This window comes from Aedes albopictus, chromosome 2 (genome assembly GCF_035046485.1).
Source record: "Aedes albopictus strain Foshan chromosome 2, AalbF5, whole genome shotgun sequence".
Lineage (NCBI taxonomy): Eukaryota > Metazoa > Arthropoda > Insecta > Diptera > Culicidae > Aedes > Aedes albopictus.
The window spans coordinates 148,897,354-148,913,553 of record NC_085137.1 but is presented as its reverse complement, the minus strand read 5'-3'; the positions used below and the strand labels follow the sequence as shown (position 1 = coordinate 148,913,553).

The following is a 16,200-nucleotide window of genomic DNA, read 5'->3' as shown; positions in this document are numbered from 1 at the left end:
TTTGGTATGCGTTTGCAACCATTACTTTATTCGGCAAATTTTTAGATTAAACTACAATCTAAAAGTCCTTCAAACATCATTTTTTGATTACATGCTTCTGGACTGAGATAGAACCAAGTGAGTATAACTTTTCGCAAGTGAGTATTCCCAACACTGCTATCACGTACACTGCGCTTAGGTATGAATTTAAATAAACATGACTGACCGTTTCCTCGATCCTTGTTAAGAAGTAATGCCGCCCTTTCTTTGTGGATTTCTTTCCACTACGTCAAGCTTCCAAGATGAAGACACATTTCGCAGAATACTAATGTTATCCTTTGTTAACAGGTGTTCATCCTGGAAAACATGATCTGCCACTTTCGATTAAAATTCATACGCTAAACCCTTTTCTAACTCTTTGCCCGCTTTTTTAATCTCTGCAATATGTTCTTGAATCGAATTTCAAGTGTTCTTTCAGTTTGTCCTATGTCGATTTTATTGCAATGTGGACATGTTATCTTGTAAACTCCCGCTTTGTTTAAATCACTTATTTTATCTTTTGTTGATCCTAATAATGACTTAAGTTGACAGTTCCTGCTACTGAAAACTAAATCTATACCCAAGTTTCTGAATTTTGATTTTAATGGTTTTGTAATATTATCATCAAAGTTCACCGGAACCCTTTTCAACTCATTTTGTTCAGAGCATAGTTGTTCAGCAAGAGTTGTCGTACTTTTTCTAAATAAATCCCTCTTTTTCTTATCGATAAAAATCTGGTTGTTACTTGTTTATAGTAGATTGAATGAACGTAACACAACATCAGTTAGCCGTTTAGAACTACCTGTAGTATTTGATTGAGCAAAACTCGATTGTCTGATTTCTTGTAGTTACTGGCAAAACTGGTCATGCATATTCAAATAAAGCTCGAGTAGAATTATTGGAGAAATCGTTGAAGAAATCAGTGAAAAAATGCCAATGGAATGGAATGGAATATCTGGATGACTACCAGCACGAATTTCGGGAGGAGTTTCAAGAAAAGTTCCTAGAGAAGTCCTCCCTCGCAAGTAACATGTTTTAGTCAAACAGGTTAGAAATGGGTTTTTAAAACCATCATGAAACCAAAATGAAAGACATTAGGTTTTATGACGGTTGTCACAACCTCAACAAGACTAATTCATGTCTATCGAAATATTACTTGGGCTTGGACAAACCGCAAGAAGAATTTCAGTCAAATCCTAGCAGAAATTCTTGGAGGAGGAAGACTACTGGCAGAATTCCAAGAAGAATCTCTAGAGAAATCGTTCGAAAAATTCCTGGTGAAATCTCTGGAAATATCTGGAGAAATCCCAGCCAGATTTTCTGGAGGAGTCATACTGGAGAACTTGAAATCGACAGATACAGTGTGTCGATTAATTGACAAATTGAGATACACTTGCGAAACAAAATCGTGTTCTGGTGGGATTCGAACTTACGACTCCGTATTCGTTAGACTGGCACTTTAACCAAGTAAGCCACAGAACTCCTTCGAAAAATTTGAAAACGGGGACCTCAGTTAACGTCAAATTTGTGGCAGCGAGTAAGACAGCATCTAAGGGTGCACTAGCTAATTTTCAATTATTTATTTATCTATATAACCAGTGATGCCAATTTTTAAAATAGTATGGATTTATTCAATAATGGCAAATTTGACTCTACTTGAGCAGTGTTGCCAATTATCAGAAATATAGTGTATCATTGTTGAATCCATATATTTATGCATTTCAATTGTGCTCAAACTTCTTTGTCCCGAAATCTCTATGTTTAATGGTATCGATAAGTATAATCCATTTTACGAGCCGATTTTATGAATGAATTTTGACAGGAGGTAGCGTCCAATAACCCGTGAAAATCAATATCATCATCAACATTGTTGTCACTTCGTAAAATGGCTCATTGCTAACTGAGATCATAATCCCGAATAGTGAATAAGCACACGTGATGTGATAGCTCTTGGTCAAAACTAAAACTTTGCTCAACACATGGAGAATTCTAACAATTTAGCATGAAGAATTTGAATAAACAGTTATGTATCTACATAGACCTGGTTTAGCGGGGTTTACTCACCTTCTGGATTAGTATTCACGATTCACTCAGTCTTCACTTTTGTTGAACAAAAAATCAGGCTAAAAACTCAACATTAATCGCACAGAAAAAAAACCTAAAAAACAATCAACGTCATCACATTCACACGTTTCCACGCGCACACTTACCTTGACTGTTATGGTTGAACTGCATCTGGCACCACTTGTGGTCTTGGATTTTGTCCAGCGTTAGCCGCTGCGATGGGTTTGGCACCAGGATCTTCCGCAGCAGCGACAACGTTAGGGTGTCCAGTTTGCTCCAGGGTGTTGCCGTTGTGTATTTGTTCTCCTTCCAGCAGAGATACTCCTGACAGGCCGATGACGGTTGATCCCATGGTAGTTCTGTGCACGAAAACACCCGGTTTGGTGTGATGTGTCGGATGACGACGACAGCACAGTGGGAATAGGAGGGGAGGGAAAAAATGGAAGAACAAGAGAACCAGGAACCGATATCAGTAGGTGCGTACAAGAAATGGTAAAAGAGGTTTGCGACAATTGTGAGTTTGGAGTGCATTATAACGAATTGGAAATGAAGATATTTTTAGTGAAATAAACAATTTTACCCAAACTGCTGAAAATTACGTTCTGTGAGATAGGAAAGTTTAATCACAGGTCACACTTCTAATGAAAATTGTTCCTTCAAAATGAAAATATTATTGCCAATCCCTGTATGTGCTTTTTTTACTCTACGACAAAAAAAAGTTTTATGAGTTTTATAAAACTTTTGAACCAAATGTAATCCAATTTACTTTACATATACACAATCATTTATTGAAAGAATCCTGGGAAATCCGTAACTTCGATCATTTATCTTATCATTATTAATGCTTGCAATACATCGGAGATGCATTGCGAGCAATAAAACGGCAAGGCCTACTGTGTAGCGTTATTGATTTTGCAATAAAATAAAAAAAATGAATGGGGACTCTTGTACCAAACGCTCACCTTCATTTTAAGAATTTTAAATTTGATCTTAAACATGTTCTGCTGAAACGTTCTTTTCAATTTGAGAGGGAACAAATTGTAAATTCCAATAAAGAAAATACCTTCATTTTCCATGGGACACTTGACAATTTTGCGCCGAGCATGATTTATATCCTATCGGTGCACTGAACAGGCTGCCACACAAACAAAAAAAAAACACATCGTACAAGCATATTAATTTATCATTCTCTTTATCAGCAGCAGAGCACAGTTTTTAGGCACATTGCCTATCTCGTAGCCGGTCGGAAGGTTGGTCGGTGACGATAGATATCGGAAGCAAGCGCAACGGCGATGATGATGGTGGCACCGATCAATTTTTCTTCTCGTGTATCGTTTTCACATTTACGGAAGTGCAAAGAGCTAGCGACCCGTGGACCGTGGGTGCACGCGATGAGGGAGCAGCAAAAGGGTGCGAATGGGTATTTAATGGGAAAAATAACACGATCGGATGTGGAGCACCGCTAGAAGATAACTTTGCACATTTTGGGCGAAATGACGATAGGAGAAATCGCTGAGATATCAAATTTTTTCTGTTTTATTTTTCTTGTTGGCAAAATATTGTGCAACGGTTATTGGTCGGGTATCGAGGTGAAGAAAGTTTTTCCCTGGAAACCAAATCTAGGATGAAAATTCATTCAGAAAATGTGTAATTTTTGAGCTTTCGCTGTCACAGGAGAGAGTTTCTGGGAGAGCGGCTTTCTCGATATGTTTCAAAGGAATGCGCGAGAGAATGATACTTTTCATTCATACATATCGAAGAATAATGGTCTGAGAAATCCAAATTTTGTGTGATTGTATTTGTTAATAGGAAAGGGATGATGTGATGAGGTGTGAGAAAGTTGTTGCGTTTCTGATGTTTGATGTAGCTTTTTCAAGTATCGACAAATGGAAATGGGGATAAAGACTGTAATCACATGATGTAGGTTTCAAATGATAATTAAAATGCTAACTACTGGGGATTTATTTTATTATCGTACAAATTTGTACGAAAGATCTCAGAATTTGATGAAAAATTTTAATTTTTTTTTTCAGAATGCACTGTAGAATTTAATCAATCAAAAATTTTACATAAAATGGAGGTAAAGGGATCTGTGTCATTTGGCATAAGTCATTTGGCATAAGGCCGTTTGGCATAAGGTCACTTGGCATAAATACATTTGGCATAATGAACACTTGGCATAATTAAGAAGGACGCATTTCGGTTATGCCAAATTTCAATTATGCCAAATGACCGTTATGCCAAATGTATTTATGCCAAGTGACCTTATGCCAAATGTCCCGCTCCCGAGGTAAAGTGTACATAAAATCGAGGGTCTATGTAATCCAGGGTCCACTAAATCGAAGTGTACCCCTGTGTAGTGTATATCTCTGGTTTCTTGGGCAAACCTTCCCAGGAGTCTAAGTGATTCTTTTTCGGGATTCTGGAGAAATCCTTCTTATGGTCGAGAAAGTCCCTTTCAGGGTTCTAGAGCATCCTTCTCAAGATTCTAGGTCAATCCATCTCTTGAAGTCGAACATTTTTTTTGGGAATCCCTCTCAGGATTCTAGATGAATTACCCTTAATAATGTGGAAGATTCCTTCTTATTTAGAATCCCTCTCAGGGATCTAAAGCAATCTTTTTCAGGATTCTAATGGGATGTCTTTCAATACTGGAGGAGAATTTCTCTTAGGATTCTAGGAGAATCCCTCTCGGGATTCTAGGAGAATCCCTCTCGGGATTCTAGGAGAATCCCTCTCGGGATTCTAGGAGAATCCCTCTCGGGATTCTAGGAGAATCCCTCTCGGGATTCTAGGAGAATCCCTCTCGGGATTCTAGGAGAATCCCTCTCGGGATTCTAGGAGAATCCCTCTCGGGATTCTAGGAGAATCCCTCTCGGGATTCTAGGAGAATCCCTCTCGGGATTCTAGGAGAATCCCTCTCGGGATTCTAGGAGAATCCCTCTCGGGATTCTAGGAGAATCCCTCTCGGGATTCTAGGAGAATCCCTCTCGGGATTCTAGGAGAATCCCTCTCGGGATGCTAGGAGAATCCCTCTCGGGATTCTAGGAGAATCCCTCTCGGGATTCTAGGAGAATCCCTCTCGGGATTCTAGGAGAATCCCTCTCGGGATTCTAGGAGAATCCCTCTCGGGATTCTAGGAGAATCCCTCTCGGGATTCTAGGAGAATCCTTCTTGGGATTCTAGGAGAATCCCTCTCGGGATTCTAGGAGAATCCCTCTCGTGATTCTAGGAGAATCCCTCTCGTGATTCTAGGAGAATCCCTCTCGGGATTCTAGGAGAATCCCTCTCGGGATTCTAGGAGAATCCCTCTCGGGATTCTAGGAGAATCCCTCTCGAGATTCTAGGAGAATCCTTCTCGGGATTCTAGGAGAATCTCTCTCGGGATTCTAGGAGAATCCCTCTCGGGATTCTAGGAGAATCCCTCTCGGGATTCTAGGAGAATCCCTCTCGGGATTCTAGGACAATCCCTCTCGGGGTTCTAGGACAATCCCTCTCGGGATTCTAGGAGAATCCCTCTCGGGATTCTAGGACAATCCCTCTCGGGATTCTAGGAGAATCCCTCTAGGGATTCTAGGACAATCCCTCTCGGGATTCTAGGACAATCCCTCTCGGGATTCTAGGACAATCCCTCTCGGGATTCTAGGACAATCTCTCTCGGGATTCTAGGAGAATCCCTCTCGGTATTCTGGAAGAATCCGCCAGGGAATTCTGAGGATATCCGTCTAAGGATTCTGAAAGACTCCCGAGGAAAAACTTCTTTCAGGATTCTGAGGCAATCCATCACAGGATTCAGGGAGTATCCATCTCGGGAATATGCGAAAATCCCTCTGGATTCTGGAAGAATTCCACTTAAATTCTATCTCTCCCAGGATTCTAGGGAAATCCTTAATAGAATTCAGGGAGAATTCCTATTGGAAAAGTCTTTCTGGGACAAGGTCTCTCAGGATGCTGGCGTGATCATTTATGATCATATTTTTGAAGAAATCTCTCACACAATTTTAGAGGAATCCTCAGAATTATGGAAGAGCCCTTTTAAAAATTCTGGGGGAGTTATCCTCAGCAGTATTATATGGGAATACCTATAAGAATTCCAGAGAATCTCTGGATTCTAAAAAAAAATCATTCCCTACCTCGGGTGAAATCCCTTTCAGGATTTTATGAAATTTCTGGATGATCTGGGTTGATTCCTCTAAGGATTCTGGAAGACCCTCACTTAGGGACACTCAGAATGCATTCTCAAGAATTCCTCTCAGACTTCTTGGAGAATTGTATTCAGCATTCTCAGAATTGTGGCAAAAGTCCTCTCAGAATTCTGGGGCAATCCTGTGTGAGGATTCTAGTGGTATACTTCTCAGGATTCTGCGTAAGATCCTTTAACGATTCTGGGAGAATATCACTAAGTATTCTGCGGGTACTCTTCCTTAGATTCTCTGAAAATTTGGCTTTCAGAGGTAATCCCCGTCAGGATTCTCATGTCTCATGATTCCGGAGAAATCCTTGGGGTTCTGGGGCTTATTCTTCTTTCTTTCAGAATTTTGAATTATTGAAGAATCTCTCACGAAATTCAGGGCAGAATTCTCTAGAGAAATTTGGATTTTGTGATTCCTAGAGTATTCTAGCGGAATCACTCTCAGGGCTCTGGAACAACCCCTTTTAGGAGTTTAGTGAAGTCCTTTCAAAGATTCTGGGCGAATGTCTTTCAGGAATCTGCGGTATTTTTCTGTTTTATGTGGGAATTCCAGAGAATCTTTCTCAGGATGCTGGGGAAGTTCATTCTAGATGTTTTCGCAATCGCTCCCAGGGAGTCATATCAGATTTTCGAAAAATCCCTCTTTGATTTCTAGATATATTTCTCTCAAGAATCTGGAAGAACCCCTCTTATGATCCCTCTCAGGATACCTTTCGGGATTCTGGCAGAATTATTCTCAGCAATCTAAAAGATTCCACCCAGGATTTTAGGGGAATTCTAGGGGAACACTTAAAAGGATTCTGGAGGAATTCTTCTCATGATTCTGGGGGATCCTATCTTCCAGAATTATGTGATAGTATATCTCAGGTTTCTTTGGCAATCTCGTCCAGTATTTTGAGGGAACCTTTCTTCGAATTCTGGAGAAATCCTTCTTAGGGTTCTACGCCATCCTTTTCAGGATCCTGGGTCATTTCTTTTAAGTTTCTTTGGGATTTCATCTTAGAATTCCGAAGATCATTTTTTGTTTGTAAGAATTTCTCTCAGTACATATTCTAGATGAATTTGTTTCAGGAATGTGGAAGAACCGCTCTTGGAATTCCTCTCAGGATTCTAGGAGAATTCATCATTGCAATCTGGGGTAATCCTATTCAGGATTCTGGGATAATCCCTCTCAGGATACTGGAACATTTAGGGAGAATCTCAAGGAAAAGCATCTTTTAGGATTCTGAGACAATCCATCACAGGATTCTGGGAGAATTCCTCTCGGGAGATAATCCGTCTCATAGATATGGAGTAATCTCTCTTAGGATGCTAGGAAAATCCTTAATAAAATTCAGAGAGATTTCCTACCAAAATACCGGAAGAGTCTTGCTTTCTTTTCTAGGTAATGTCGCTCAGGATTCTGGTGTAATCATTTTCAGCATTCTTAAGAAATCTCTCTCTCTCATAATTCTAGAGGAACTTTTGCCAGAATTCTGGAGATTCTGGATGAAATTCTATCAGCAGCAGTCTGCGGTAATTTTTCCCTTGATGTTTGCTCTATCTGATAACGGGCGTGTGTGAATAAGCTGTTGCAGGCTCAAGAGCGACGTGTGAAGTCATTGTTTACCAATGCTTGTATGCCCTTTTCAAATGTTGCTCCAGAGTTACTTTTCTGGCTCTAGCGCTGACATGAGAACGAATTTAACAATTTTTTTTGCACAAATTGATTCCTGGTAATGCATGTAATCGTTAAATGAAAAATAATTATGAACTTCGCTCCCACACCAGCGCTAGAGCCAGAAAAGTAAACTGTGTACATTTGACGCAATGGTGGAGGCTGATCTAGTAGTACGTGTGAATTGTACACAGGTCTGTGATGTTTTGTTATAGGGTGTAGGTCTTTTCAAGGCGCTCCTACGGGAATTCCAAGAGCGTTTGAGAGGCCCACTGAGCTTTAGGAGGTTTCAGACAATTTTAGAAGGTAATCCGGTTTCAGAGGCATTCCAAAGGTATTCCAAGGGGTTTCAGTAGCGTTCCAGGGATCTTTAAAAATTTTTAGGGAAGCTCCAGCGAGTTTTATGGGGTTTCCAGAGTATTATGGCCGTTGCAAGGGGTTTCAGGGGTCATAGAGGCGTCCCAGGGGCATTCTAGGGAATTATAGGGGCGTTCTAAGATGTTCCAGGGGATTCTAGAGGGAGTGGGGTGCTCCAGGGCATTCCAGGGGTCCCATGTGCGTTCCATGAGCTTTCACTTGCATTCCAGGTGTTCCACGGAGCTTCAGGGGGTTTTTGGGAAATGCCGGGGATTTCATTGGATTTAGGGAACGTTCCTAGGTGTTCACACGTGTTTCAGGAAGTTTCTGGGCTTTTCAGTGGAGTTCCAGAGATTTTTAGGAGGTCCCAGGGGTATTGGGTACGAACTAACTGAGCAGACTTAGATAATTGTAAGCAGGTGATGGCTTTCTAATAACTGAGATGAAGATCATTCTGTCAGAAGCTGTAAAACTGAACAATCAGAGAGGGATTCAAGGACGTTTCAGGGTGCTCCAGTGAGTTTCCGAAGGGTATTCAAGGGGTTTCAGAGATGTTTCAGTTGATTTCAGGGGGTACCAAGGGCGTCTCCGAAGTGTTTCAGGGCGTTCCATGGGGTTTCAGGGACGTTATAGAGTGTTTATTGGGTATTAGGGAATTCTTAGGCCGTTCCAACGGTTTTCAATGGGTTTCAGGGGCGTTACAAGGATTTTAAGGTGTTACAGTGAATTTTATAAGTGTTCTAGGGGTTTTCAGGGGGACCCATGGGGCTTTTCAGGGTGTTTCGGGGATTTCCTGCGCATCAGATGTTTCCAAGGGGTTGAGGACCTCGAAAGCGTCAACACTTTCTTCATGAATTCTACAAAAACCGCCAATAATTCACCGAGATTGGAAGCCTATCCACAAAATCTAATGACTCTACGAAAGTTTGCCTATTTATTTCTGTTAATTCAGTCAGAGTTTTCAACAGGAGTTCCACGAATAACTGATTTAGGTTTTCGATAGTTGATGTTGCTACAGGTTCGAATTTGAGATTTTCCGATAGGTTTCTTTTGAGTACTTGAGACATTCAACATTTCTGAACCATCCAAGTCTTCATTTGCGTTTGTTGTTTTCAAATGAAATTGAACACGTGATATTATTCTCCTATTGACCCCATAGGTCTTCTGAGACATCTTTGGAACATGTGTTGCTCTTGTAGTACTATTAATATTTCCTGAATATCTCGATGGATTGTCCGAATCCGTCCTTACATAACATGAACACTGGAAATAATCACCGAGGATTATTTTTAATTATTTTTATCGCTCTTATTTGCACCAATACTTGAACATTTGTATAATGTTTGTTATATCAACGAACAGTGAAAATTTTGGACGATCTGATTGAAGTCATGCCTTGACTACAGAGCACCGTAGATGGACTACAAATAGGTCTATTGCATACGGAAAACAACGGTTAGCTCCAGAAACCAATACTACATCGAACAGGAGTAAGTAAGAGCCTCGACTAGATTCCTGAGTACCCGGGATGGCCTGGCTGAAGTCAGGCCTTGAGTTCATTGAGCTGTAGATAAACTGTAATCACATGTTTTACCTATGCGAAACCTCTGTGCACTACATAAACTCAAATTCCATCATGTGTCAAAAAAGGTCTAGCACAACTATTCCTAGGAAAATTTGATGACCTAAGCGAAGTCATGTGTTGACTTCAGAGAACCAGAGACGGACAACAATGAGAGTTTTATGCACGCGAAAAGCAATGGTTGGCTCCAGAGACCAATACTACATCAAACTGGAGTAAGTGAATTCCTCGACTAGATTCCTGAGTACCTGGGATGACTTGACTGAAGTCAGGCTTTGATTTAATTGAGCTGTAGATAAACTGTAGTCACATGTTTTACCTGTGTGGAACCTCTGTGCACTACATAAAACCATATTCTATCATGTGTCAATAAAAGGTCTCGCACAACTATTCCTTGGGAAACATGATGACCCAAGAGAAGTCATGCCTTGATTTCAGAGAACCATAGATGGACAACAATGAGAGTTATTTGCATGCGGAAAATAATGATTAGCTCCAGAAACCAATACTACATCGAACAAGAGTAATTGAATTCCTGGACTAGACTCCTGAATACACGAGACATCTTAATTTAAGTCAGGCCTTAAGTTCTATGAGCTGTTGATAAACTGTAATCACATGTTTTGCCTGTGTATTTAGAATCTCTATTGACTCCATCATGTGTCAGGGAAGGTCTTTAACAACTATTCCTAGGAAAATTTGATGACCTAAGCGAAATCTTATTTGAAACATTCCAGACCCCATAACCCCTCCGAACCCCTTCTGAAACACTTTGGAACCCCCTTCGGAGCATCCATATGATTTTTTAGGGCTCCCTGGAACCCTCTTAGACTTCCTAAAACCACTCTCACTCCCTCGGAACCACTTGAAGCGCCTTAATAGCCTTTTAATCCTTCCTGTAAATACCATGACAGATCCACGAAACCCCCCTCAACCTCTGGGAAACTCCTTCTAGCACCTTTAAACCCTTCTGAAACATCCTTTAAACTCCCCTGAAATCCCCCTATGAAAACCCTTGAAGCTATCTTTTGTTTTAAATATAATAACATTGGGAGTACCCTGCCGAACTGGGTGACTTGTAATTAGTGTTACACACAAAAGAAGAAGAGAATAGTTATCATTCAAGTTTAAAATTGTATGTCATTATCATTCTTCACCAAGCTATTTGAACAAATAACTATCTAGTGGTTATTTTGGTCTGTCTAGCTCTCACAAGCAGATACCCGGGGTGGTAGTTAACCCTAAAAGGGATACCTGGGATCCATTGGACCCCAGGCGCCTTTCAAAGCTCGTCTTTGATGGAACACACTCAGCGAGGTGACGAAACTGAGGCTATGAAGGTATCCCTTTTAGGGTTAAAGACAGGGCAACAAAAGGGTCAATGACGGAAAGACAGCCAAATTGATGATGCATTCGCTCGCCCACGGCAGATCGTGGAATACAGATGTATTTTCGAGGTTTCATGAAGATGTTGACTCTTTGGGTGAGGACTAGGGCGGGGCAGGTTCGCCAGGGTTCACGAACTGAAGGATTTTTAGTAGTACAACTAAAAAATAGAGGTGAGAGGACTGGTCAAATATTGAACCAACAACTTCTTTGTTTCTGTTTGGACAGTCAAACCCTTCACAACTTTAAAACAGCGTTTTGAAAAATCAAACTACAAGCATAACATGTTTTGCTGCATGGAATTTCGTCGTATTCACGATAAGTCCTTGGAATCCCTATTCTTCCGCACGAGTTGACTTGATAACCAGAACGTTTCCCCCGAACGCATCTATGTCTGAGAGTATTCGTGTTTATATGGACGATGACAATAAATCATTAGTCACGCAAATTTCTGTGGTGGAAAACGCGCGCCATGAGAGGATTCCATTTCCCAGAGTGCGAAAAACAGAGTTATTCCCGACGAAGGCGATGACGACGCACTCTCGCTATAATATCCTGGTGGGTGGTGTTGATAGCACATAATCACCACCATCGTCTCGACTCTCGACTCGTGTCGTTCGAATGTCGTTTCGCGAGTCTAGAACAACCGATAATGGGACCATTTTTCAACAACGATTTCCATCGGACACGATGATGGTGGTCTGAAGTGTGTGAGAGGACATGCGCATTCTTGGAACTATGGCGAAGAGAATTGTTCGAAGAGTTCCAAGTTGGAGTTGGGTTGAGACATCGAGAGTGATAGTGTTGTTACGAAGGAAGTACCACCACGGTTGTTGTGAATGAGTTGCTCGTTTAGGGTGTTTTCCTCACCTATCAATGCCAGACTGTTCTGACTGGCGCTGTCTGGCCTTACGCGTGATTTGCTTATCGGAATGCTAGTGTTTATGGAAAGCTTGATTGGGCATGCATGCTATTTTGGGTGGACGGTTTAACAGCTTGAAAATGATAATCTCGAATGCTTCGTGAATGAATCGATGTATCTGTTACGCCTCTCGAGTTTTCCAAAATGTGTGAATGTCACTGAATTTTCTTCGATGCTTCTTCGTCTTGTGGGTTATCATCAAACATTACAAACGTGCAGTTAGCGAAAAGAAAAATAAACAATAATAAATAAACACACTTTAAAACAGCCAAACTAATAATGCACACTCACTTCACACTGATTCTTCGAAGTTTGTTCACTCTCACACATTTAATCGATTCAGGATCGAACAACACGGTACGGAATTATGGCTCAACACTTCTGTTATATCCTGCATCAAGTTTCACTTTTTTCCAAAAAGTTTCGACCAAAAATTATAATCATTGTTCTAATAGCTAGTATGTCTGTACGTACAGCTCTACGATTATCGCGGCAATGAAAAAAAAAAAGATATAGAAACGATCTATTTTGTGTTGTACTACCCTATAGTCGGACAGGGCATGTGATTAGATCTGTTAATTATAATAATAGCATGAAACGAGCTCACCAACTTATTTCCTTCTTTACGTTTGTCAAAATGCAAAATACATGTTTTATTGAATCATGAAATGAGGATTGCTGTTGGTTGTTTTCTTACGTTTGAGCACATTTCAGTGATGGACATAAAGATAAACAGAAATTGGTGAGCCCGTTTCATGTTATTATGTTGGTATATATAACAAGAAAATGTGCATTGCGAAATACTTGGTTTTCGGTTTAAAAACTGTTTGTCGAAATTCGATTGGAAAATGTATCAGGAACAACAAAAGTGTTGATTTTCGGTTGTGCATTAGCGTGATTTAACGGGTTGGTGGGGTTAGCTTTATGACGGGCATTCACATTTTGCAGTTTATCGGATGGTTGCAGTTTTTATATCGGACACATATGAGCAAAAAAAAATACACAAGTGAATGGATTAGGTAAAAAAAACTTAAAAACAACAATCAGTGCAATATATATCAGCAACGGCAGCGGCAGCAGCAGCGGTAGCAAGCAATTCCCAGTTGGACCTCTGGTACTAAAGCTTTAGAAGATACCATATTCGCAAGCTCAACATTCTACAGCTAGAATACCAAAGATTCAGCCGGAAACCAATACGGATACGGATACGGAAAAGTGGAACCAAAAAAAAGGTACAATCGAAAGATGATAAAACACAATCAGATTACCGGATAGAAAATAAACTGAATAACGAAAGATTTGCATCAACACATTCAGATAAATTACAGTGCCAAAAACACAGAGTAGCGCCGCGCGGTGCATAAACGGGGGTGTGAGGTGGTTTCTTGTGAGGCCTACTGTGTGACCAAATAGGAATATTATGCAAATTTCGTGTAGTCATAGATTTATTTCAGTTTCCCGAAGTAAATAAAATTTATATGAAAGCGTATAAACAAATAAATGAATTAAATACAACAAATGATGTCGGCTCCGTCATGCTAGATGACGTTTGAGCCCTTCAAATAAAAGCTGCCCAAGTTGTATAGAATATTGATTCAGGCTTATAAGGTTTCGCCTTTTTCATTATCACCGTTTATCTGCTATAAAATGCGACCTTTTGGGCTTGTTCTTTTGAAATTCTACCTTCCTTGAAACAAGTGATCGGTATTCACTAGTAAACTCTGAAGTAAACCTGTGATCTCAAGAACTCGGTCAGGGATTGGGATTTCGTTCAGAAATTTGTTAGGGGATTGGCTTGGAAACCTATACAGAATTTGATCCGAATTTCCTCTGACTATTTCTCCCAAAATTATGTCCAGAATTCTTCCTTGTATTCCTTGTGGTATTTCTCCTTGGATTTTACCGCGATTCCGTCTTTAAATTCTGACGCAAATTTTTTACAGAATTCCTTCCTTGATTTCTACCGGAGTTCTTCTTGGAATTTATCTAAGGAGAGTACCCGGATAAATTTTCGAAAGAACTTTCAAAGGAATTTTAAACGAATTTCCGAAGGAACTTTCGAAGATATTGCGGTAGATCTTACTAAATAATTTCTACATGAAATTTTCAAAAGGATTTTTCAGAAGGAACTTTTAGAACAATTCCTGGAAAAACTTTTGTCATAATTTCTTAAACAAATCCGGAGGAACTTCTGGAAAAATCAATGAGAGATTTTTAGACGAACTCTCGGAGGAACTTTTGAAAAATTTTCGGATCCACTTCCGGAGCTACTCCCAGAGGAATTCCTTGAAAGACTTCATGGTGGAACTTCGAGGACAACTCCTGGGTAACGCGGTCGAATGATTTTCGGAAGTTTTCTCTGGTTCTAAAATAATTTTCAAGGCAACTTCAATACGAATTCTCAGAGAACCCCCGGAATAATTCCAGGGAGTAGTTTCAGAAGAGTTTCCGGAGAAGTACTGGTATAAATTACGGAGCGTCTGCAAAAATTCCCGAAGAAAGTTCTGGAAGAGTTCTCAGATGAAATCCTGCAAAAGATCCCAAAAGCAACTTCCGGAAGAATTTCCAGTGGAATACCTACAGGAAGTATCAGTAAAACTTCTAGAGAAATTGCCATTGAAACTCCAGGAGGAATTGTAAGTGAAACTCCAAGAAAAAAAAAAATACAGTGGAACTTCTTGAACAATTCCCATTGGAACTCCTAGAGATTACAGTGGAATGCTTGGAGGAATTCCAGGTTGAACTTTTAGAGAAATTCCCAATGGAACTTCTGGAGGAACCCTCAGAGCAACTACTGAAGTTATTTGTGGTGGAACTTCTAGAAAAATTCCCGGTTGAACCGCTAGAGGAATTCCAGATGGAACTGCTACAGGTTCTAGTCTAACACTTGGACCAGGTGGAACTCCTGAAAAAAATCCCTATGAAACTTCTGGGAAAACTCTCAGTTGAACTCCTAGAGTTATTCCCGATGGAACTTCTAGAGAAATTCCCAGTGGAACTTCTAGAGGAATTTCGAATGCAACTCCTAAAGAATATCCCGAACTTCTGGAGAAACTTCTAGTTAGTGAAAGTGCTAGAGTGATTCCCGGCGGAACTTCCAGATGATTACCCGGGGAAACTCTTAGAATTCCCAGTTTACCACCTAGAGAAATTCTCGGTGGAACTTCCAGAGGAGCTCTCAGTGGAACTTATACGTGGAACTCCCGGTGGAACTGCTTGAGATATTCCCCATGAAACTTCTGGAGAAACAGTGGAACTCCCACCGTGTTTCCCGATGGAACTTTTAGAGAAATTCTCCGTGGAAGTGTTTAGGAGTTCCGCCGGCAATCACTCTAGGAATTCCAAGTTCTACTGGAAGTTTATTCAGAAGTTGTTCCAGAAGTTTCATCAGAAATCCCTCAAAGGTTTCCCATGGAACTTCTGGAGCAACTTCCAGTGGAATTCCTAAAGTGATTTGCGGCGGAACTCCTAGATAAATATCCGGTGCAGTGAAGAGAATTGTCAGACAAAAGAGGCACAAAACAAGCAATAAAGAAGGCGCAGCGATTACTCTTTATCCCAACTGGTAACAGATAATGACATGATCCCGAAAAAAATTGTTGCAGACAAAACGGAAGCTGAATTTGTTGCGTACTTTTCAACTCGTGAATAGTCAATTATTACCAACCCAAAATCAAAACTTTTTGATGATACATATCCAGCAACGTTGCAGTGTTTACCGACTCGAAGTTACCGCTCGAAAATTACAATGCAAGACTTAAAAATATCTAAACTCGTGCTGTATGATCTTTATCCCATTTTTTACAACTTGGGACAAACCTATGTCGCATTGGGTAGAATGTCGCAACAAATTCAGGTTGCGACATTGTCGTTATTGTTGCGCGATGGTTGAGTTTTGATTCACTGATCCGGTGACAATTTCTAGTTGAACTCCTAGATGAATTGCTGGTGGAACTTCCGGTGGAACTCCTAGAGTTATTCACTGTGTAACCCCTAGAGGTTCCGGTGTAACATCTGGAGGA

The 16,200-nt window shown here is 40.4% G+C and overlaps 1 protein-coding gene across 2 annotated transcripts in view; it reads right to left on the bottom strand.

The window, feature by feature from the left end:
• The window catches only part of LOC109421007 (serine/threonine-protein kinase grp), a 114,549-nt gene that overhangs the window by 10,871 nt on the left and 87,478 nt on the right, over positions 1–16,200 (bottom strand). For both annotated transcript variants that reach the window (XM_029859298.2, XM_062850603.1), the window contains exon 6: positions 2,229–2,441. In XM_029859298.2, the coding sequence (XP_029715158.1) occupies positions 2,229–2,441 (213 nt within the window). The remainder of the gene's footprint in view (positions 1–2,228; positions 2,442–16,200) is intronic.